General features: G+C 37.4%; 1 protein-coding gene and 1 pseudogene across 2 annotated transcripts; one reads left to right on the plus strand and one right to left on the minus strand.

The window, feature by feature from the left end:
• Positions 1 to 899: 899 nt before the first annotated feature.
• Positions 900 to 19197, plus strand: STRS1 (DEA(D/H)-box RNA helicase family protein). The gene is made up of 13 exons (XM_082901941.1): positions 900 to 1716; positions 1817 to 1941; positions 3178 to 3285; positions 11548 to 11628; positions 12918 to 12996; positions 14081 to 14166; positions 14246 to 14302; positions 14436 to 14503; positions 15225 to 15293; positions 15478 to 15571; positions 16261 to 16425; positions 16535 to 16627; positions 18664 to 19197. Exons 1-13 carry the CDS (start codon positions 1116 to 1118, stop codon positions 18757 to 18759), a joined length of 1722 nt encoding a protein of 573 aa, XP_082758067.1. The 5' UTR covers positions 900 to 1115; the 3' UTR covers positions 18760 to 19197.
• On the minus strand, positions 8355 to 10559 carry LOC145806102 (GTP-binding nuclear protein Ran2 pseudogene; annotated as a pseudogene). The gene has a single exon (XR_014348672.1). The product of XR_014348672.1 is annotated as a GTP-binding nuclear protein Ran2 pseudogene (transcript).
• Positions 19198 to 23601: the final 4404 nt, after the last annotated feature.

The following is a 23601-nucleotide window of genomic DNA, read 5'->3' on the forward strand; positions in this document are numbered from 1 at the left end:
AAAATATTTACTAGATCTAATGCCTAATACACTTCTTATTTTGGACTTTTCAACAATTAATCCTATTAAATATAAAGGAAAATAAAGTAATTGATCAAATAAACAATTTAATTACGAATGTAGAAAATACATTATCTTTAAATTATTTCAATTCTTTCTAAACAAAATTACAAGCTACATCAACATACTTAAACTTTCTCAATAATTTACAAATGTACTAATTTTCTCATCAACAAATTTATTGAAAAAAAAAAAAACACTAGTGATTCCCAATCCCAAACTAATATAAGTCAAGTTTTAACATATTTTAGAGCTTATTAAAGTTTTCAAACCAAGTTTGAACAATCAATTATTCGTTCGATTTGATTCAATAAATCTAAAATTATATAAAATATAAAATTACTTGAGCTCAGTTCGATAAAAACTAATTTGAGAGCATCTCTAATGATTGGATAGGTAAAAGTTATTGTTATAATTTAACAATGAATAGTGTTAAAATATTTAATTTTAGCAATTTTGCTCCAATGATGCAACGTTAAAAAATCTAAACTTTCATGTCAAATCAAAATGTTATATGTGGATCACTAGGAAAAAGAATGAGACACAAAGATTTTAACTATAAGTAAAATTTATGCGATATTTGACACAATATTTACTTAAGGTAATATATAGCAAGTCACACAACTTATCATTAGAGTGAAAATTTGAAAGTTTAAAAGTAAAATATAGCAATGCAAGCCATATTGCACAATTTGAGATGCTTTGAGATTGATTCAAAAGTTTAATAAATTAAATTTAAATAAATTTTAAAACTCGTTAAAGATATCAAATAAAACTCGAACGGTTAATTATTTGGCTCATTTAGTTCATTTATTACCCTGATACATGCCCTATTATTGGGCCGGTAAATATGGCAGGGCAAGGCTACCACGACTCATCATATTTCGGGTATTGACGTCGCAAATCCGAGTCATGGAGCCCGACTAAAAATGGGTCAGGTCAAATAGAACCACATAAGGAAACGGAGCATCCAAGACCCCAGTGAAAGAGCCTTAAACCCTAGAAGTATATCCTCTCTAACTCAAAGTTTTCGACGTTGTTCCTGTTCCGTTGTTATGGGTCGAAAACAAGAAACAGCAATGGACATCACAGACAACCATGAAATGGAAGCTCAGAAGAAGAACAAGCACAAGAAAGAAGCAAAGCACAAGAGGAAGCTCGAAGAGACCGAGCCTGCGGTGGTTGTAGAGGTCAAGAAGGAGAAGAAAAAGAAGAAGAAAGAGAAGAGAGAGAAAGGGGAGGAGATTTTGAATACTAGGTCGGTGTTTGATTGTGCCAAAGGGAACGAAATATCAAATGGGTCAGATGAGGTAGGTGAGAAGAAGAAGAAGAAGCACAAAAGAGAGAAAGAACAGGAGGGTTTGGAAGATGGGTTGGTTATTGATAATGGGTCGATTGAGAAATGTGATGAGAACAACAAGAATGGTGTGATTGTTGATGGGGAGGAGAGAAAAATTGATGTAGGTGCTGTGGTGTCTGGGAAGGATATAAAAGAGTCACAATACGCAGCATTGAAATCTTTTGTAGAGTCTGGGCTTCCTAAAGATGTTTTGGAATGCTGCAAAAATTTTGATAAGCCATCACCAATTCAATCCCATTCTTGGCCTTTCTTGTTGAATGGCCGCGATTTTATTGGGATTGCAGCAACTGGGTCAGGTAATTTTATGGTGTTTTTTGTTGATTGATCTGTAATGCCAACTTGCCAAGTACAAATCTTGTTATATGTGATGTTAAGTATAACGATTTTTGTGATCAGGTAAGACACTGGCCTTTGGGGTTCCAGCTATTATGCATGTTTTGCAGAAGCGCCAGAATAAAACGTCCAAGAGAGTGAATCCACTTTGCCTTGTACTTTCACCAACAAGAGAGCTGGCGCAACAAGTATGTGTTCATCTTTCTGAATTGTCTTAAATTTGGCAGATACAACTCACTTATTGTATGTAAAAATGGGTTTTCTAAGATAAAAAAGTACTTTTTCTGCTTTTTTTGGTTTTCTTGCTTGTATGCCATGATTTTGCCAAAAAAATTGTAATTTGGGAACGCTTTAAAGAGGACATAATACTTGATTAGTAATAATCATAAAGAAGAAAGGGACCTACTCTACTTGTACGAAAGAGTTGATAAAAAAACCTAAAAATGGTGGTCAAAACACTTACCAGCGTTTTGTATTTTGTATTTTGGCTGCCTAACGGTTAAAGTTTTCTTTCGAGGGTCATACCTTGTTCACCTGCTTTCCGGTGATATGAGAGAATAGAGGCATGTTAAAGGAATTATTAGTACCACTCAGAGGCAAGTGAAACTGTGAAACCTTGGAGTTGTTCAGTGGTCACACTTTTGTTGTGAGGGCTGAACACCTCTCCTTGCCTATGAGAAAAAAGGGAAATATATTAAAGGGATTGATTGGTATCACAACTTTGAGTGGTTAAAAAAGAATAAGTACATATGACCTACTGAAGACAATCAGTTGTGAGTGTTAGAATTCCTTTGCAAGGCATGACTGCTTAAATGTTTTTTTTTTTTTTTTGGGTCTTCTTCTGGGGGATTTTCACTCATTATTGGAAATGTTTGGTTCCATTTTTTTTTACCCTCTATGTACTTCTTGTACAATTCTTATTCTTTTATTTTTTTAAGATATTGTATGCTTCTGTGAAGTGGAGACCATTGGTTCAATGGTTAAGATTTGACCTAATAACCTTGAGGTTATAGGTTCAAGTCTTGGGACCATCATTTTATGCATTATGTCAAAGGTTAGATGTGTACTCAATCTTTCCCCTCCCAAACACACATTAATGTGTACTAATTGGCCTTTTTTTTTAATTTTTTATTGTATGGTTTTGTGAAGTTCATGGGGTGGATGTAGTGACTAAATCAGTTTCTTTATATGACACTGAACTGACGGAGGAAGTTGCACTTAGAAGAGTTTTAACTACAGAAGGAAATTAGCTAGAGATAGAAATCAAGAACCGAATGGATCAATGTGACAGTGACCTTGTATTATTTTTGTGTATATATATTTGTTATCAATAGCTCTACCTTACATGCAAAATGCTCACTTGATTTAGTGGTATTTATTAGTTGAAGAAGTGGCTAAACACTGACATTTCGTGCTGGTGGCAGATTTCAGACGTTCTTTGTGATGCTGGGAAACCTTGTGGCTTGCAGTCAGTTTGTTTATATGGAGGAACTTCTAAAGGACCCCAGATATCTGCTTTGAAGTCTGGTGTTGTAAGACTACTTCAATTTTGCTCTCTAATTTTATTTTCATTTTGAATTTTTGCCACACAAAAAAAGTAAAACAAAAAGAAATTACATTCTCATTTTGACTAGATGTTTATGTAAATCACATTCTACTTGATATATCCTTACCTATTTGGTGCAACATACTATTGTTTGATACCTGTTAAGAGTGAAATTGCTTCTGTGTTTGAGTACCCTTCATTTTCAAAATATATATGGCTGTTTAAGTTACTATATTATCTTCATCATTTGAACATGGTTGGATGTATAATTGTCCAAGAAAGATTGAGTTTAATACGTCACAGTGTAGATTGACTTTTCGTGCTCCTTTAAGATACGACTAGCCCTATAGTTCGGACTCCTGTGGTTCTGAATTTGATTCCACAAGTGTAATGTGAAATAAACAAACACAAATGAGTCCAAATTCGGCAATTCTTTTGAAAAATCGATTTTGAATCAATATGCCAAAAATAGATTGCTTTGCTAGATTTCAAAGTCACCACCTAAATATTTTTAGAAAATTTAGGAAACATGAGACTTGTGTCAAAGGCCACTTATCCGTCATCACCAAAGTGTTTCGGCTCGGAAACTTAGGTCCAAGAGGGGAAGGTCATGAATTGAGCACCCTATTCGCCCGATCAAAGATCTGCCTCTACTAATCATGATGTAATTCTTATTTACAGTACATGCTCTTGTTCCGATTATTAGGGTAGCTTATTATATGATGCACACAAGTATAAACTAATTTGCAAAAATTGGAACACTTTGATTTCATATTTGTTTGAAAAGTGTTTTGAATATGCTTCACTTGAAAAAAGTGAGTTTGTATGTATGTTAATAAATTTATTCCGATTTAAGCAATTAGTCTTCATCCACCGTCATTCAAACAGATATATCACTTAAGCACCTAGTCTCATGGAAACATGCTTTGATGACATAGCAACAATCACACGCATGCGGTATGCTAAAGCAATTAAATGTTCACCTAGTACTCCGAGGCAAGTCAAAAAGATAAAAAGTTAGAAAAAAATGCATGATCCTAACTAATGCAATATGATTAATGCAACACATGCAATTATGCAATTAATGGGCTCGGCTACTAACATGGTATTTGAATCAATTTGATAGCATACGGTCTAAGCACGTATTCAAAGAATTTAAACAATAACAATGCTTTGTTAGAATGATGAATCGAGCTCTTATGCATGCAAGAGGAGTGGATACAAATAATGAAAAAAGCTAAGGAAACATGATGCTCTATGCTATCATCATAAGCAAGTAAATAAAAGAGAAAAAGAAATGGGGGTTGGAAGACATACACGATTATTACAATTTTGCCCTCAGAGGGTCTGAATGAATGCCCAAGTGTCCGAAATAAACTAACTATTATAAAACCAAATGAATGAATAAATAACTAACTAGCTAAGTTATTACAACAAAGGCTAATAATGAGTGATAAACTAGCTACCTAATTTAATTAGATATAACAATTACAAATAAACTATTACTATAACAATACTGATTACAACACTAATAATTTACAACAATAATGATTACGGTAATAATAATTAATTATAACAATAATGAATTAAAGCAATGCATGCACATCAAAGAAGACAAGTTTCAGAAGCCACTCTGTTTGCCTTCGTAGGAATCTGTCCTGTTTCACCTTCAACCACTGCCCTCTGTTTCTGCAAAAATATTCTGCCTACCAAACATTGGAGCTCGGCTGGCCCCTAATGAGGCCTGGCCGGGTCCAAACAAGGCCGCCTGTGCCCTGTTTTCATATAAAACCTTGTTTTTGTGCTCTGAGGTGAAAACAGTGCAGACAAAGCCTTTCTGAGCTCTGTTCTTTTCTGTCATAGAGAGACTCAAGAGAAGAACAAAGTTGGTTCCAAAACCATCAATAAACAAGTTGATTGCTTGATGATTTCGAAGACAATTGGACAAAAATCAATAAATGTAATGAACAACCACTCCTCCCTCCTATCATGAAGTGAGCTCAAAGAGGGAAGTAGAGACGCTTCAAGAATCATCAAAATATCATGAATTGATGTGTGATGACTCTTGACACGATGAATTCGGCATAACGTCTGGCTGAACCCAAGCAATCTAACTCATTTTCTTTATATTGGTTGGTCCAATTTTAAGCTAGTTTTCTTAGTCCTTTCCATTAGATGAAAAGAAATGTCAAACGAGAAGTGATCCTAAGCATGAAAGAGAGATTATGTATTGACGATGAACCTCCGTAGAGATTAAGCCATTAAACATAGGTCTTTTTCCCATGTTTTGAATAACCATCAATCTTTTGACATAACTCTCAAACAAAAGAAAAGAAAAAAAGACGGAGGTTGCATAAATGATTGCGAGGTTGATTATTAGAATGAAACTCTTGACATGAAAACCAAGCAAAGAAAAAAAGCTACCAAAAGATAATCAAAACATGAAAAACACAACACAACACAACACAACATGTAAGATATGAAGGCTTTCAACACAAGAAGAAAGGTATTCCGAGCATACACTAATTAAATAAATTAGGACAGCCTTAAAACAACCCCTAATATGTGAAAAAAATAGTGGCTAAAATGATGTTTAAAGAACACAAAAAAAGATAGAAAATAATAAGGAATCACAAGGTTAGTGAACAAGAGCAACGAGAGATAGCTAACCCCTCTATTTTTGAGACCTCAAACCATGTTTTTTAGCCTTTTTTGAACTCTAAAAATCAGTCTGAAGACCAAAGAAAAGAGTGTGAAGACAAGGGTTTGAGCTATGAAGTAAGGTGCAAGAAAGGGTGTTAAACCTTTCTACCTTTGGTAGCTATTCAAACCCAAGTTTCAACACTTGAAATGGATTCAAAACAACACAAAGATACAATAAATTGATAGCAAAAGACAAAAATAAAATCAAAAGAAAAGGTGGTAAGCTTATACTTTTTAAAGGGGACAAGCTCTTTTTGTGAGCCAAATTTAGTCCAAGCACACTCTCAAGCTTGAATTGTGATTCACAAGCCTCAACCAAGACTCTAAGGCTTTGCTCTAAGGTTGTATGTGGTGTATAGATATGTTTCAAGAGTGATACGTTTGCTCAAAGGTGGCTTGTACAAGAAGAAGGGGTTCTCAAGTGTGTATATATGCTCTCTTGAAATTGTTTAACCCTCAAAATAGAGCTAAGAGCTTGTATTTATAGAATTTGAGCAAAATAAGTCGAAAATATCTTCAAAAATGGATAGCTAGCGGGCTTCCACCCAGAATAGTGTTTATTGCCCACAGGACACGGCCGGCTCCAAATAGCCACGGCTGGCCCCCAATTAGGCATGACCGGGCCTCAATGTGTTCCCCTGTTTTAGGCTCAGTGTAGGGTGGCACAATGTTTAAAAATAGACCTTTGAGGTAAGAACAAGGTAAATATGAAGGTTTTGGGATTGTTTTAAAAGCTCGACCTTGGATTTCTTCGTTGAGAATTCGAATCACACAATGCTATTTTTATCATTGAGTGCTTAGGACAAAGCGCACAAGTCTTGAGGGCGGTCAAAAATGGGGTGTCTACATGTAGGTGTAGAGAGAAGTTGGATATCAAAATATTTATGGTATCATTGAGTTGCTAGTCTATTAGTTGCAGCCACTAAAGCACTCTTTACATGGATGTTCCTTTACGCTAGAGTGCTAGACAATGCTAAATTGAGTGCTCTGGCAGACTGGCACCAATCTTTTGGTCATAGACAACACCTTGCTGCTCTAGCACTCTTTAAGCCCGCTAGAGTAGCCTTCCAAAACTCTCTTTCTTGGCACTTCTATAAGGGAAGTAACCAAAGATAATGACAACACAGAGGTTGCTGTCTAGAAGATTCTAGATAATGATACCAATTTGGAAAGTGCATTTTATATTAGATTTTTGCTTTTCTGAGCTTTGACTTGTGCATAATCTCCTTTCCAATTGCAATTTCTCTAACATCAATTTTTTAATGTTGAATTTTTTGGTTTTTGTAAAAAGAAATGTATTATTGATTGATGAGTTGATTGATGTGTTACAAGATCGATATATTCTGTATATTACAACTCCTATATATAGAGGAGAAGATGGTAGTGGAGTGTGTGATAGTGGAGGTGGTAGGTGTGGAGAAAAATAGTGGAGGTAGTAGGTGAGTGGTATAGTGGAGGTGGTAGGTGTGGAGAAAGATAGTGGAGGTAGTAGGTGAGTGGTAAATTCTAACAGCCCCCCGCAAACTCAAGGAGGATAGAAACTAACCAACTTGAGTTTGGAGAGAGGAGCAAAACAAGAAAAAAAATAAAAAAAAGATAGGAGACACTGTATGGTCGTGTCAGACCGTTGGTGAAGACACTGTATGGGGTGTCATAACGTTGTAGAGGACACTGTATGGTGGTGTCAGACCGATGTAGAAGACAGTTTATGGGGTCATGTCGGACCGTTGTAGAAGACAGTTTATGGGGTCATGTCGGACCGTTGTAGAAGACAGTTTATGGGGTCATGTCGGACCGTTTGTAGAAGACAGTTTATGGGGTCATGTCGGACCGTTGTAGAAACTAACCGGAATCTATGTCGGGACAGTTTACAGAGTCTTGTCGGACCCATAAAGGAGCTAACCGGTATCAAATGTCGGGACAGTTTATAGAGTCTTGTCGGACCCATAAAGGAGCTAACCGGAATCAATGTCGGGACAGTTTACAGAGTCTTGTCGGACCCTTAAAAAGTCGCACCCTCAAAAGGTGTGCCCAATTTTGTCAAAAGGCGTGCCGTCAAAAGGCGTGCCCAATTCATCAAAAGGCGTGCCATCAAAAGGCGTGCCATCAAAAGGCGTGTCCACTTTATCAAAAGATGTGCCATGAAAAGGCGTGCCAGTTTGTCGGGCGGCAAGAGGCGCGCGATACGCGTGGCTGCCGCGGCTATTTAACCAAGACGAAGGCTGAGGCATACCATTCTGAAACCTCTGAAACCAACCCTTCGCTGAAAAACTCTGCCTCTGCGGAGAGAGAAACTGTGGAACACTTTGTTGCCATTCTGTCACCAACCCTTCCGAACATTACCAGTCTGAAATTGCTATTTCGCTGAAACACTTAGCAACCCAAAAACATGGCCTCTTCTTCCCGTCCAGTTACCCAGAACCTGCTCACGCTCTTTCCAGAACTGAACGAGCCCACAAGAGAAATAACTGGTGCGGTGGCCAGTGAACCGCAACCAAACACCTCTGGTTTTGCTCCATTGAACTTTCCGATGCGGTCGGTGGAGCAAAAAATGGCGATGCAAACTGATATTGAGGCTAATCAGTATACTCTGAAGTCATGCGTGGAAACCATGACGGCGGTCACAAATTTGTCGAACCGGCTGCAGAGTAGGACAAATGAGGTGCAGCATTTAAATTCCCAGCTGGCTCTGCTCCAACGCATGTATAAGGATGCGCGAGCAGAGATAAGCGTGCTAAGGGCAGAAAATAAGGAGCTGAAGCGGAAGGCCACCGTGATGTTCCGATTTGGAGGTCCTCCATATGCTGCAGTGGTGGAGGAGTATGGGGGAGTGAACGTGCTCAGTGGACAAGGAAACACGGAGACCGGACTGGCACGGGACACCCAAGATAAAGGTAAGAAGAAGAGACCTGCAGTAGAATAGAGAAGGAAAAGAAAAATCCCACTGTAGGTGTGGTTGTTTTGTTTGTATTTTATTTTATTTTATTTTATTTTATTTTATGTTGTGTAAAATGATGATCGGGGTGAGGCCCGATATGAATAAAATGAGTTTGCAGTTCGTCTTCTTCCTCCGTGTTTGTTGTATTTTTTTTTTTTTTTTTTTTTTTTTTAAATTTTATAAGAAAATAAATAAATAAATAAAGAAAATAAAAGAAAAGAAAGAAAGTGGAGCAACGGGTGAAGTGCAAAAGGTGATGATAATGTTTTGTGAGTGGAGAATAAAGAAAAGAAAAGAAAGGGATGGTGTGCTATTGCTAGTGCTGGTGGTGCTGTTTTCAAGCCCCGTGATGGTTGGGATGATTAAAAAAAGGGACCATGTGCAGAGAAGGGACCAGAGAGAGCTGAGAGAGGGAGAGACTTAGGACCCTTTTGCAGCATAGCCATAGAGATAGAAAGAGGTTGCTTTGGCAGAGATCTGTCTGGCTCTATCCACCTATCGATCCTCACAGAAAATAGAAGGATATAGATAGATATACTTTGGCTTGCAATTAATTGTTATCTGTATGTGAACCATGGTCAATCAATATGGCGGAGGGAGGTCTGTTTGCAGAGATCTGTCTGCGTCGCCATGGCTTGGAGGGTGCAACAAGTCAATCTGCACTTCAGGAGGAGCAAGTGCGGGAGACTCCACAAAATGAAGATTGGGGTCCCCTGCAAGCTTCCTGGCAAGGTACAAGAAAGGTTTTTCAAAGTTATAGTTACTCTTAGCAGAGATTTCATAGTACTGCAAATTCTTCTTCCTGTGGAATGTAACCTGCTTTGCCTTGACCTGCCTGTTCTTCACATCAACCTTGTTTCCATAAAGAACAATGGGTATATTCTCACAGACCCTGCACAAATCTCGGTGCCAGGTGGGAACATTCTTGTATGTCAATCGAGCAGTAACATCAAACATGATGACTGCACATTGCCCATGAATGTAGTAACCATCTCTAAGACCACCGAATTTCTCTTGCCCAGCAGTATCCCAGCAATAAAATCGGAGTTTCCCACAGTTTGTGAAGAAGTCCAAAGGGTGAACTTCGACACCAATGGTTGGTTCGTACTTCTTCTCAAATTCACCAGTGAGATGCCTCTTCACAAAAGTTGTTTTCCCAGTTCCTCCATCACCAACAATGACAAGCTTGAAGCTCGGGTAATCAACAGTCTGTTGGTTCGGCAAAGCCATTGGATTTGAATATTCTGATACAGTAGCTTGGTGTGTTGGAGACAGAGACAGAGAAAGAGAGAGAGTATTAGAAAATTTTGGGTTTGTCCGGCGGACGGCCAAGGCGAGGCTGCCGTCCGCCGGTGAAGCGGAATCACTAAATTCTCAACCTTGCTCTGATACCATGTAAAAAGAAATGTATTATTGATTGATGAGTTGATTGATGTGTTACAAGATTGATATATTCTGTATATTACAACTCCTATATATAGAGGAGAAGATGGTAGTGGAGTGTGTGATAGTGGAGGTGGTAGGTGTGGAGAAAAATAGTGGAGGTAGTAGGTGAGTGGTATAGTGGAGGTGGTAGGTGTGGAGAAAGATAGTGGAGGTAGTAGGTGAGTGGTAAATTCTAACAGTTTTGTTTTTAATTGATGGAATAGTTTAATTTTTTTAATCTGCGATGGCAAATTTACTTCCGATGAGTCCCCTTTGAACTGAAATAGCTTGTTATCATGTGCTCTATAGATTTTTCAATGTTTTTCCGGGTACAAATCTGCAATTGAATATGTGGAGAGCAAGGAATAAAATTTTTGTTTCATTCCCATTGAAATGGCTGAAATGTTTTTGTTCTGATGGAAACTGATACAAACATTAGTGGGAGATCAATGTCAATCTATGCTTTTTCTTTTTCCTTTTACAATAGAAAACCCTGGATCTTAATCCAACCCTTTAAACCAATGTTTTTTGTCTTCTAAGTTTTAATATTTATTGATCTTTGTTGATCATGTTTCTTAACCTTATTAAAAGGCCCTTTTAAATCTTGTTGCTAAAAAGACATCCCTCACATATTAATGTGTACTGATTGGGTGTTGTTTGTTGTTATTTTTATGTCCTATATGTTTGTGAATCTTAATGATAGGAACCTTATTTATGTTCATAATCATAAACACTTGTGTTTGTTAATTTGTTGAACTCTAATTGAACGACTTTTAGTTTGTATTGGGATTTAGTACCAAAGTGTACGTTTGTGTCCTTTATGTGAATGGATTAGTAGACCTCTAACATGTATAATTATATTAGGTTATGTTATATACACATTTAGTAGATTTTTGTTTTACTGTTAAACAGTTCAATGTTTCCAAAATTTGTTACTGCTTTCCTCATGTTTCTAAAATGTTTCCTTTTCCAAGCTAACCAAAACAACACATTGAAATGAGATTTGATGGACAGAAAAAATGATGGTTGTTGTTTTAGTTGGGATTATGCTTCATTTTCTTGATATAATGTTTATCTAGTGAATTGTCGATGTTTTGGTTTGCTTGATGCACTTATCTATCGTTAACTCACATCCTTTATGTCATTCTTTGTTTCTTTTTTCCATCCACCTCGTGTACTTAGGATATTGTTATTGGAACTCCTGGACGTTTGAAGGACTTGATTGAAATGGGCATATGCTATTTGAAGGAGGTATCTTTTGTGGTAAGTGTTTTCCATTTGATGCTTCTTTTCTCTTCCATGTTATGTTGAAAGGTTAAAACTTGTTATTTTCTCTAAATATTATAGATCATTGATGTTTTCATTTCCATTTACCATCATGCTTTTGCAGTGTTGATTTACTTCTTGCGGCCTTACTTTCTAATTGTACTTCATTTTAAAGCCAAAAACTTAGTTGAATAACCCAATTTTTATGTATTATTGCACAAAGTTTTATTTTGGGAGTGTGATCTGTGATTTATAAAGTAATGGAATTCATAATGGCGATTTGGAAGAAGTTTAGAGTTACATCGACATGCTTGTAACACAAAACAACACATTCAAACACGAGGATTGTCAGGGAGATGAGGCCCATCTTGGGCTATGAAGAAGCTTATGGAAGTACAGAGGTGCTTAGAGAAGCTTACCCAACCAAATGGAAATTTTGACAAGAACAAGGAGGAATTCGTTTTTGAATATATTGGGTAGGCTATTATAAAGATTAGGTTTTTTAGTGTTGAGGTGAAAAAAAGATTTGGCTGTTCAAATTGTTAGTTTTTATTTTGTTGGGACCAGTTATAATGTGTTTATAATATTGGGAGTCTTTGCTTGAAGTTTCTTGTTTCTCTTTTAACTTTTGAGAGTTTTCATATTTGTACAAAATGATGTTCACAATCCCCTTTTAGTCTTTCACACTTTTTTTCTTTAGTTATATTGGCCTTGTTTGGTAGAGCTGTGGGAAAGTGATAACTTATAGCCTAACAGCTTATAGCTTATAGCTGTGAACATAAGCTGATTTTTGACTTATAAATTAAGCTTTTCCTCCCTCACTCAAAGAATAAGTTGATTTTTGACTTACAAAAAGCTATAAGCTGTATTGTTAAGCTGAACCAAACACATCAAAATAACTTAAATTAAGTTAAAAGCTGAAATAAGCTGGAAATAAGCCCTACCAAACAGGGCCATTGCCTCTCACAAGGGGAGTGAATATCCTTCCCCAATTTGTAACTCCAATTGGGAGTCTTTTCATGGATCGTAAACTAGCTCACTAAATTTATTTAGATGCCTTATGTATTTCAGAACATTTTAGTCTTATCTGATTGTTGTATTGGTGAATTCTGTTTCTAGAAAAAGATGACAGCAAAAAGCCTGAAAGCCCTTTAATCTTTTATTCAAGTTCTAGTTATTAGTGATTTACTTGCGTCAGACTTGGATATGGGAATTTTGTTGAAATTGATTTACTATAGCATTCCAGCTCCCTACACTAGTGTCTCCAACTCCTTTCCTTTTGGCAGGTTCTAGATGAAGCTGATCGGATGCTTGACATGGGATTTGAGCCAGAAGTTCGTTCTATATTGAGTCAAACATGTTCTGGTATGTTGTATCACTTGATTTCCTTTTTTTGTTGTTTGTTTTGTTTCTTCTGGTATTTTGTATCACTTATTATTCCTCTTCCTGTTTGTTTATTTTGTTTCTTTCTTTCCATTTTCTTCTCTTTAATTGATTTCATGTTGTAGTAAACACATGGCATCCCAAGCAGCCTCATCCGTATCTTACATTTTAGTTTGAGTTCTTGTAAACCTTTGTGAGAGTCATTATAGATTACTGTGTCTATTTTTTTTAAAAATTTGCTTTGATTAGTTTTTGGGGGTTCCTGTAGGGTGTTGGGATGCCAAAATCAAAGAAGGTTTGCCATTTCTATTTATGATTTAAACATATAAACTCCATTGATAAATTATGGAAAAAATCCCAATAAGTCCTATTTTTTACATAAAATTCCCATCAATCCTATTAACACTACAGTGAGAGGAATGATTCATGTGTTAATAGTACTCCATGGAAATTGCAAGAAAAAGTAGGACTGAATGGGAATTTTCCCATAAATTATTCCACGATCTTTGGGATGCAATATAGGAGTGACTGGATGAAAGTGATTTGCTAACCATTCTATTGTACGAACTAGATAAAAAAATAAAATTAAAGTTAACATGGAAGTTTCAAGTCTTTACAATAATTGTGTTTTGGTCATGCCATCTAGGAAATTTTGAAAATATTTGGTGGGTCATGAAAGAACTGATATGTAAAAGCCAGTTATTCAATGAAAGAATGTTGCAGTTTGAAGCTGAGTTGCAATACTAGATAACCTCTTGTAGATCTATATGATAACGCTAGATAACCTCAGTAGACAACAAAATATGCATTTATGGGTCTACATTCGATAAAAAATTACAGAACATGTGCACGCAATAGTCCAATTTAGTTTGTCTACAATTGGATACACAATGAACATGCTACCCAAAAATGCTTGTAAAAGCCTTAGCACTAGAACAAGAGAGATACCTGTTCTATAATTAGCTCCAAAATATTTGATTACTTCTATTTCATTGAATTTTTTTTGCCTCAAGCCTCATGGAAAATTTATTTATACTAGTTATTGAAAACTCCCAAATTTATGCAGCTCGTCAAATGGTTATGTTTAGTGCTACATGGCCTCCAGCTGTTCATCAATTAGCTCAAGAATTCATGGATCCCAATCCAGTTAAGGTGTGGTTCTTTGTCCATGACATCAACTTGGTCTATATTTTTCTAGTTTCTTTGTTTGAAAAGATGAGCTTTATTTCAGGTGGTTGTAGGTTCAGAGGATTTAGCTGCCAACCATGATGTCATGCAGATAGTAGAGGTGTGGTTAGCACTGTGGTTGTTTGAAGAATATTTGACACCGATGATTTTGTTGTGCACATGGTTCTAAGCAACTTGTAGTAATAGCTTTTTTTTTTCTTTTATTTATTTTTTATTAATTTGTAAATTTGTAGGTCTTGGATGATCGAGCACGCGATGAACGTTTGGTTTCTTTGTTAGAGAAATACCATAAATCACAAAGGTATCTTTTGCTAATCATTGTGGGTGTTTGGGAAGTAGGTTTTTTTGGTTGTGGGATATTATTGGAGAATTTTTTTTTTGTGTTTGGGAAGATAGTTGGGTTTTTTTGTGGTTGGATGTGATGTTTGTGAGAGAAAAAGTAAAATGATTATGGGGCTTGATGTGATATTTTGTTTGGATTTGTTTTTTTTGGTTTTGTAACTAATTTGTCTTTTAGTGGAAAAAAACCAAAAAAACCAAAAATTCATCTTCCCAAACACCGCCATTGACACTATTTCTCCCTTATTGATTGGTTTAAGATTTATTTTGAGTTTCAGTAAATTGTGGTGATGTTTAACCAGGATTCTTGATTTAACCTTATAGATTGCTTAAGACTGATTTTTCTAATTCTCTTCATATGCCCATTCAAGCTGAAGGCGTTGGTATTTTGGTTCTAATTATCAAATCTCGAACTTCATATCTGTTCCAATTATATTAGTTGATAACCAAACCAAGCCAAACAAAGGCTTGTGTCCCAAACAAGAGGGGTCGGCTACATGAATCTTTTTTGCCATATTATTTAGTGCCAAACTGTTTTAGTTGCGAGTGGATGGTGTAATGTAATTTACTATGCTGTGCATGTTCGATAGCTCTCAAAATGGAAAAACTCTTGAATGGATTTCGTTCTTGGTATCAGTCCTGCTGATACAGTTTCTTTGTTATGCTGGTCTTACTTTGAGCAGGAATAGAGTATTGGTCTTTGTTTTGTACAAGAAGGAAGCAGCCCGCGTTGAAACTATGCTTCAGAAAAGGTTAATTTCTCACTTATCTTCCCATAATTTCTGTTTTAGTTTCATCAATCTAATAAACTGTTGCCATTGAATTGCCAGTCCATTGAGATATGGTTATAAATTTTTTTTATTTATTTTTTATTGTTGAATGTGTCAAAGGTTTACTAACTTGCCTCTCTTACTTTTTTACTCTTATGGTATCAAGGGGTTGGAAAGTAGTTTCTATCCATGGTGACAAAGCACAACATGCACGTACAAAGGCACTATCGCTATTCAAGGAGGGAAGCTGTCCTTTAATGGTATGTGGTTGTTTGAAAGTAATGTCATGAACTCACGATGATGGTTATGCTGAACATTTTGGTTAATGTGCTCATATTTTCTTTGTTATTCACGTTCCTTTATAATATGGCTTGGGAGAACCAACACATTTATGCATATTTCCTTCATTATGGTCTTGGTCTCCATGATTCAGTAGAAATCGTATTTTTATCCTTTGATCTTTCTTTACAAACAAAGACACACTCTGCTTGCTTTATCTGCACTAAAATTTTGCTCCTTATTCTCCATATGCACAAATTAAGGTTTTACTGGATGCTACTTCCTCCTCCCACTCCTGTGCAAACTTCTCTCTCCCAAGTCCCAACCATAGTTTTTAATTCCATTATAAAATGGGACACCTTTAGCATCTCTTTCATTCCTGGTGAGTATTTTTTATTTATTTATTTTTGGACATAAACTAAGGTGATTTGCTCGTGTTGGCTGTTTTGACTATTTATAGTGGAGTGTTGTGATTTGTCTGGTGCTGCAACACTCGTATCATCTAGTTTGTCTTTTGTTTTTTTTTCTCCCGCCTCCTTTTTTTGTGAAGATAAGCTGGCACCGTTTTAATCTGTGATTTCTTGCTTTGTTCCTTAATATATTGATTTCTTTGCCATAGTTGTTGATTTTTTATAAGCCTGTTCATTTTGGTTACGTTATATTTCTGCAGATAGCCACTGATGTGGCTGCCCGAGGATTGGATATTCCTGATGTTGAAGTAGTGATAAATTATAGTTTTCCTCTCACAACAGAGGATTATGTCCACAGAATAGGCAGGACTGGACGAGCTGGTAAGAAGGGTGTTGCCCACACATTTTTCATGAAGGAAAACAAGGTATAATTTTGTATTATTATAAAATACTAATACTGTTTTTTGATTTCCTGAATGGAACAATGTCACTTAATTCATATTTTCTGATGAGCAACAATTGATTTTACTTCAGGGATTAGCTGGGGAGCTGGTCAATGTTCTGAGAGAAGCTGGGCAAACCGTTCCTGCTGCCCTTATAAACTTTGGCACTCATGTAAAGAAAAAGGTGTTCTTTTCTTTTCTTTGATTATTTATTTATTTATTTATTGGTTTTATTTTATAGGAGATGGATGGAGTAGGAGGAGGGTTCTTATAATTAGTGTTGTGGTGTTTGATGTGTAATTCCTTAAAGCTTGATGCTCGTAGGGGAACCTATCTGATACATAATCTGACATGTAGGGTAATTTTTTCTTTGTTGCATGAACATGCACATGGAGCACATGCAAAATATACATTAGAACTTGGCAAGCAGAGATAGATAAGATGTTAATGTGTAGGATTATATAATTGATGTGTATATTGTAGTCTTCTTTCGGTGGTGGCATTTCTCCCAAAAAAAAAAAAAAACTCGCGCTCGAGTTTGCCTTAATGTATGTGTGTGGGTGTGGGTTTGTAGACTAAACATGCTTAGAAGTGTCAAATGAGTCTAGTAGTGCTGGGATGGGGAGCCACTTAAATGTTTTCCATTAACCGTTCATATGTCGGCATGCTTTTAACATGAACCCATTCCTGCTTGTGTTTCACTAATTTGAATTTGTGGAAGAATAGTGTATTGTGCACAAATTTTCCCCTGCAATTGCAGAACCTCCTCATTTTTATATACTCTGTGGATGGATATTGGTTCAATGTCGGAATTCATAAATAAACTTATGGAACTTAGTGCTCATGTCAATGTATCATATATTCCCTTGTATAAACGGAACATTTGTGTCATGAAAGATTACAACTTAATTATGTGTTTGACTTTTTACCGAGTGCAAGGCACACATGCATATTGAAAGAAATATTAAACTTGAATTTTAATGATAATTTTTAGGTGAACAACATGAGGAAGTTTAAGAGCATGAACTAGTCTATTTAGTGCCATCTCTTGTATTGGTGCATAATATCTACCGTTCTGTAAATGTGCGCAGTTTGTGCATGAGTGCAATCCTGTGGCATATGTTCAATGATGTCTTTATTAAATCTTGATTAAGCCTCGTGAGAATTGTCATGGCATCCTATTGTTTACGGGTTATGCATGTTTAGGAGTGCAGATTATACTACTTAATGCTCTGTTTGTTTCGGCAAAAAACATTTTCCTGCAGAAATTTTGGCTCTGTTTGGTTGTGAATTCAAAATGTAATTCCACATGTGTATTTCAGTATGATGTTTGGTTGTGTGTTTGGAATCAACTTTCCAAACTTCTGCAAAGAGCTCTGTAATACAGCCGCATTTTTTGTTCAAATTTTGGCCAGGGGAAGACCACGCGGACGTCCTTAGGGACTACCGCCCGGACGTCCATGGGGACATCCACCTGGATGTCCTTTGCTGTACAGGAATTTTTTTTTTTTTTTTTTTTTTTTTTTTGCAATTGATTTATATAATTGGAAAAAAAAATTTCTGAAATTTTTTTAATTTTTAATGTGCTTTAAAATAATTTTGAGTTGTATATTTAGTTATGAGTTGTAAATTTTTGTATCACATCAAATATCACATCAACAATTCCCCACTCAAATCAAACATCTTTTCCAAAATTATTTTCAAAACTCTTTACCAAACAAATTTTCTACACTCAAATCATAATTTTACAACACACAAATTCAAAATACAATTCATACTCTCAAATCACATTTACAAAACACAACCAAACGCAACCTTTGTTCTTCCAGAAAACGTTTTCTTCTGTTTAGTTGCAACTTTGAAACTAATGTACTAGTGGTGGTATTAGTGGTAGTGGAGGTGGAGGTGGAGGTGGTGGTGATGGGGTGGTGGTGAGTGGCTGAGGTGGTGGTGAGATGGTCATGGCAGTGGTGAGTGGCGAAGGTGGTGGTAAGGTGGCAGTGGCATTGGCATTGGAAGACTTTAGCTCGAAAAATGTTTATCACATTTCAGAAGTTCAAAAAACATTTTTTTGCCGAAATAAACTTGTTTTATGTCAACCACAAAAAACATTTGTCATCATACCAAACACTAGAAAATGCAGAAAATATTTTTTGCCAAAGCAAACTAAGCCTTAGTTTGAATTACTACTAATTGTCTTATGTTGTTTTGATGCTGCAGGAGTCTAAGCTTTATGGGGCTCATTTTAAGGAGATTGCTGCTAATGCTCCAAAAGCTACAAAAATAACATTTGACAGTTCTGATGATGAGACTTGACTCTAAAGGTGACCCACAAGTCGATTGTCTTGGGCCAGCGGCAAACATGTTTATTGGATATTGTTTACCAAATTATGGTAAATATATATATTATTTCCAGTGCAGACGACATCACCCTTTATCCTTTGTGGGTTAGTATATGCTAACGTGACAAGCAGAGGGGCAAATGTGATCTTGAATATCGAGCAAGGTGATTGAGGTTATGCCCAATATTTTGTAGTGTTAAATTTTGTATTTGTTCTCTCTCTCTCTCCCTCCCTCACTCTCGCACAGATTTTCCCATTATGATGGTCATTTAACATATGGGAAACCTCATATTCATTTTACTTTGTATTTTTGATGAGGTCTGGGAATGTGAAGTGTGTCACTAAATTATTGAGGTTAAAGTTCAACAGAATGTTTCTTTTTAGTGGAATATATAAGCATTGATTATTTGAAGTTCATGTTTTACTATTGGGTGATACCAACTTGTCAGCCATGATTCATGGTGGTGCTTCTGCTTACAACTTGGGTAGATTGTAATATGCTAGTGTGTTCTTATTTTACCACACTTGGTTTTTAATGTTCTGAAACAGCTTGCAAATTTTTGTACTGATTTTTTTAGACTGATAAATATTAACCAAATCCAGGTGTTACCTTATGTAAATTCCCCCCGTGATCATGTCGTGGCTGGAGTTTGTGAACTAACAAAACTAGCTGAGTATCCTATCGTCCCTTTTAAACCCTAGCTGTCAAATGTTGCCATTCCACTGCCGTTTGAAACCCTTGCTGCTGACCTCACCACCTTTTGGAACCCTAGCTGCCACCTTGAAACCTTAGATTTGGTTGAGAGAGAGTAGGGAGAAACAGAGAGATAGGGTAGGTGTAAGGAGGAGATGAGAAGTTAGGGATGGAATTAGGGTTGGAATATTGAGGGGTGTATTGCAATAAAATATAAAATTTTAAGTTGTTTGAAAAGTATAAGCTCAGCTCCTCCCTCACTAGGTTGCAAAACAAACCAAGATATTTCGAGCTTGATGCCTAGGTTTAGTATATTTTAATTTTTGTTACGTATTCAAACCAAACTTGAACAATTTAGTATTCAACTCAGTAAATATATACATGTATTGTAAATTTTTTTTTAAAATTACTTGTGTTTGACTTGTAAAGCTTGTTCAAGATTGGTTTATGTAAATATGCATATACTTGAATATGTTTTGAAATTTGTAATGTTTTTAAGTTAAAACAACTTATTACTTACCTAGCTCATTTGCAACCACATCTCTCACCTGCTGTGGCAGGATTTTCTGAACCAACTAAACTAAGGAAGTTGGTTAGTTAGTGTTTGATAAAAATTTAAGTGTTAAATTAAAACAAGTTTAATATGCATAAGATGAAAAATTAAAATTTATTATCTTTAACATTCATTTTCTCATTTTTGTATTGGGGTGATTGAGGTGGGGGTAGAGGGATAGTGGTTTATGGTGATGATGGAGGGGTGATGTGTTGGATGTAAAGGGGTGGTGGTGGTACTTGTGGTGGTTATAATGTGAAAGTAGTGGCAACAGGTGTTAGTTGCAGATGTGGTGTTGGTAGGGGTGGGGGTGTAGTACAGGATTAGTGTTTGCTGCGGTGGTGAAATCATAACAATCTTCATCGATGTTTATACACCAATAATTATAAATTTAGCTCAGTATTAAAATTTCTTATTACTTAATATTTTGATAAGTTTTAAGAGGAAATATTATTTTATCCGCAAATTATCACTCAAAAATCAATTCAATTCCTATTTTTACTAATATCAATTTTTTACATAAATTATTTGATTTTAGATTAATTTTATCTCATTACTAACTGTCGTTTATAATCAAACGAAAGTGTGGGGGCATATTTTTTGGATAACAACACGTGGCCAAGGTGGCACCGAAGTGCTAGCCGAGGTGCCACGTGTCCTGGTTTTGGCACTGAGATTTCCTGCGAAGATACCGGAATCCGAGATGAGCGGATAAGGGATAAGAGTCCTAGAATGAGGGAGGACCTCAGCCTGGATAATAATAAAACTCTTAGGGAGTTTATCTTTATCTATTGGAGAGTCCAAGATGAGTATTGAGTCAAAATCCATTGAAGTTAGGCTTTTATAGGGATCAGGTCAGTGATGACTATAAAAGTAAGGCACCCTCATGGGTCTAAGATACGCTTTTTGTATTCTGACTAGTGAATAAAAGCACTATTTGCTATTTTTGAGAGATAATCGAGTACTGACTTGATTGTTGGAGTACCCCCTGGTGAAAGAACCACTGCCGGAGTCTCATCTTTCTGTGACAGGGCGTTTGGGCGCAATCTATTTTGCCAGTGTTCTCCAGCTGAGTATCTGTTTGGCAGTGTGGTCAGAAAACAACGCACACAATTTGGCGCCGTCTGTGGGAAAGAAAGGAGAATAGATGGCCAACGACGGACAAAAAGAGAAGATTATGGACGACATCCCTACTGGAAGTAGTAAACACTTTGATCCTAACGTAGAAGAGGATAACTGCAACGAAGAAACTCGGGGTCAGAATCCAGAAGAGAAAGACGTTGGCTAGGAGGGAGATGTACCAAAGAAAGCAGACTGAGGCGGGTATTATAACGAGGACGACCTCCAGATATGGAAAGACAAATGTCTGCGGAGGGACGGAGAGATGAAGAGAATGACGAATAAATTGGCGGACCTGCAATCGGTCGTTAATTTCATGATGCAGAACAACGTCATGCAGCCACCGTTTCTATTACAAGACACGCCGATTCTAGCGGCAAAGAACAATACCCAGAAAATAGGACAGAAAACAGTCCCTGCAGTCCCCCAGCACACTAGGACCAAGGAACACTCTCACCGGCCTTCACGGGAGGTCGGGTGAAGAGAGTCAATAAAGGGAGATTCTCGAAGGACACATCGTACAAAAGAAGCTAACCCCAAAGAACATCAGCATGTTCAAGGGAAGGAGCTCTGTTTCGACACGACCAATGGAGGGAGGTCCAAGAGGACCCATAACGACACCAAGAGTAGCGCACCAAAGAGGCTAAAATCCGTTGATAGCCGAGCTCTTGGATGGACCAAAGAGGATATGAGAGCTTACCTCTAGAGGAAGCGACAAGATGCCGAAGTAACCTCTCCGATCAAGCCGAGAACGCCGTTCTCGGTAGAATTGGACAAATTTGAGGCCGTAAAGAGGTTTCACATGCCGAGATTCCAGATATATGATGGTAAGTCTAACCCTAACTTTCACGTTAGCTTGTACCTGAACTCAATGGCACTATACACCGGAAATGAGCCGTTACTCTGCAAGGTGTTCCCCTCATCCTTTGGAAAAATCGCATCAGACTGGTTTCATAAGTTGCCGAAAGGAACTGTGAAAAGCTGGGAAGGCCTGGTTGAGATGTTCGTGGCCAGGTTTGTGGCAAACAAACTATAGCCGTTGAGGGTGGACTCCTTGATGGCTTTGAGAATAAGCGAGGATGAAAGCCTTAGGGCTTATGCCAAGAGGTATTATGAGGTATTCAACCGAATACCAAGATGCAACCAAGAGGTAGCGGTCGTGTCTTTTAAGAACGGCCTGAATGATGATTGTCTGCTTCGAAAATCACTGGTAATGACACTGCCAAAAAGTATGGAGGAACTTATGGCCAGGATAGAGAAGTATGCGAGAGTCGAGGAAGACAAACCGGGGACAAAAGCGTCAAAACAAGAGAAGAGAAACGGCTCGCCGAAGCGAGGCCGGAGAAACACTAGATGCAACAAGCAAGAGACAGGACTGAGGGCTGCACAGGCAGTCACTACCGTATTCCGAATTCCGGTTTACAAAGTCTTGGAAAGAATATGGAATTAGCCCTATTATAAAGCACCAGAGAAAATTCCTGGAGAATTTATGGGAAGAAGTCTGGGGAAGCACTGTGCCTACCATAATGAGGATGGGCATCTAACTTAGGGGTGCAGAGCCCTAAAAACACATCTGGAGGACCTGGTAAGACAAGGTTATTTAAAGGACCTAGAAGATGAGGCCAGGACGAGGGAGGAACAAGCGAGACTGCCTCAGGCTCCAGCAGCACCACCCCCGCCAGCACCGCAACCGCAGGCAGGAGGACCTCGAGTGATCAATGTGATTCACTCGAAGGTGAATGAGAACGAGATACGTGGGGAAACTCAGAATGTAAAACACTTGCAACATGTGTATCAGGTCCGATAGAAAAGACCTAGGGCAGATGAGTGCCAGGGACCAATGGTGTCCTTTACTGAAGACGACCTAGAGATAGTGCAGCATCCGCACAACGATGCCTTGGTAATATCCCTCCAGGTTGGAGATTGCTAGGTAAAGCAATATCTAGTCAACCAGGGCAGCTTTTGTGACATCATGTATGTTAGGTGTTACAAGGAGCTTGGCCTTCACTAAGACGATTTGGAACAATCCAATGGTCCAATGGTTGGGTTTAATGGAACGCCGACGTGGCCCTTGGGGTCAATAAGTTTGGAAGTGCAGGCTGGCACCAAGAAGGTAAAAACTGAGTTCACAATAATTGACACCCCTCCCCTTTACAATGCTATCCTGGGAAGGCCATGGCTACATGCAATGGGGACAGTTCTCTCAACATTGCACCAGCTGTTGCAGTTCTCAACAGAACATTAAATTGAGGAGGTCAGAGGAGATCGGGTGCAGGCAAAAAATTGCTCCATAATAGCAATGAAATCCACCTGTAGCATACGAGAAGCGACAACAGTAGAGATTGAGGATGAGGACATGGAGGTCCTTGACGTCGTCAAAGAACCAGCTGAGAAAAGTGAGGAAGCCCTGAAGAAGATCTTAGTCCAGCAAGGGGATGAAGAGCGCTTCT

This window comes from Camellia sinensis, chromosome 13, assembly GCF_055761805.1.
Source record: "Camellia sinensis isolate YWXY chromosome 13, ASM5576180v1, whole genome shotgun sequence".
Lineage (NCBI taxonomy): Eukaryota > Viridiplantae > Streptophyta > Magnoliopsida > Ericales > Theaceae > Camellia > Camellia sinensis.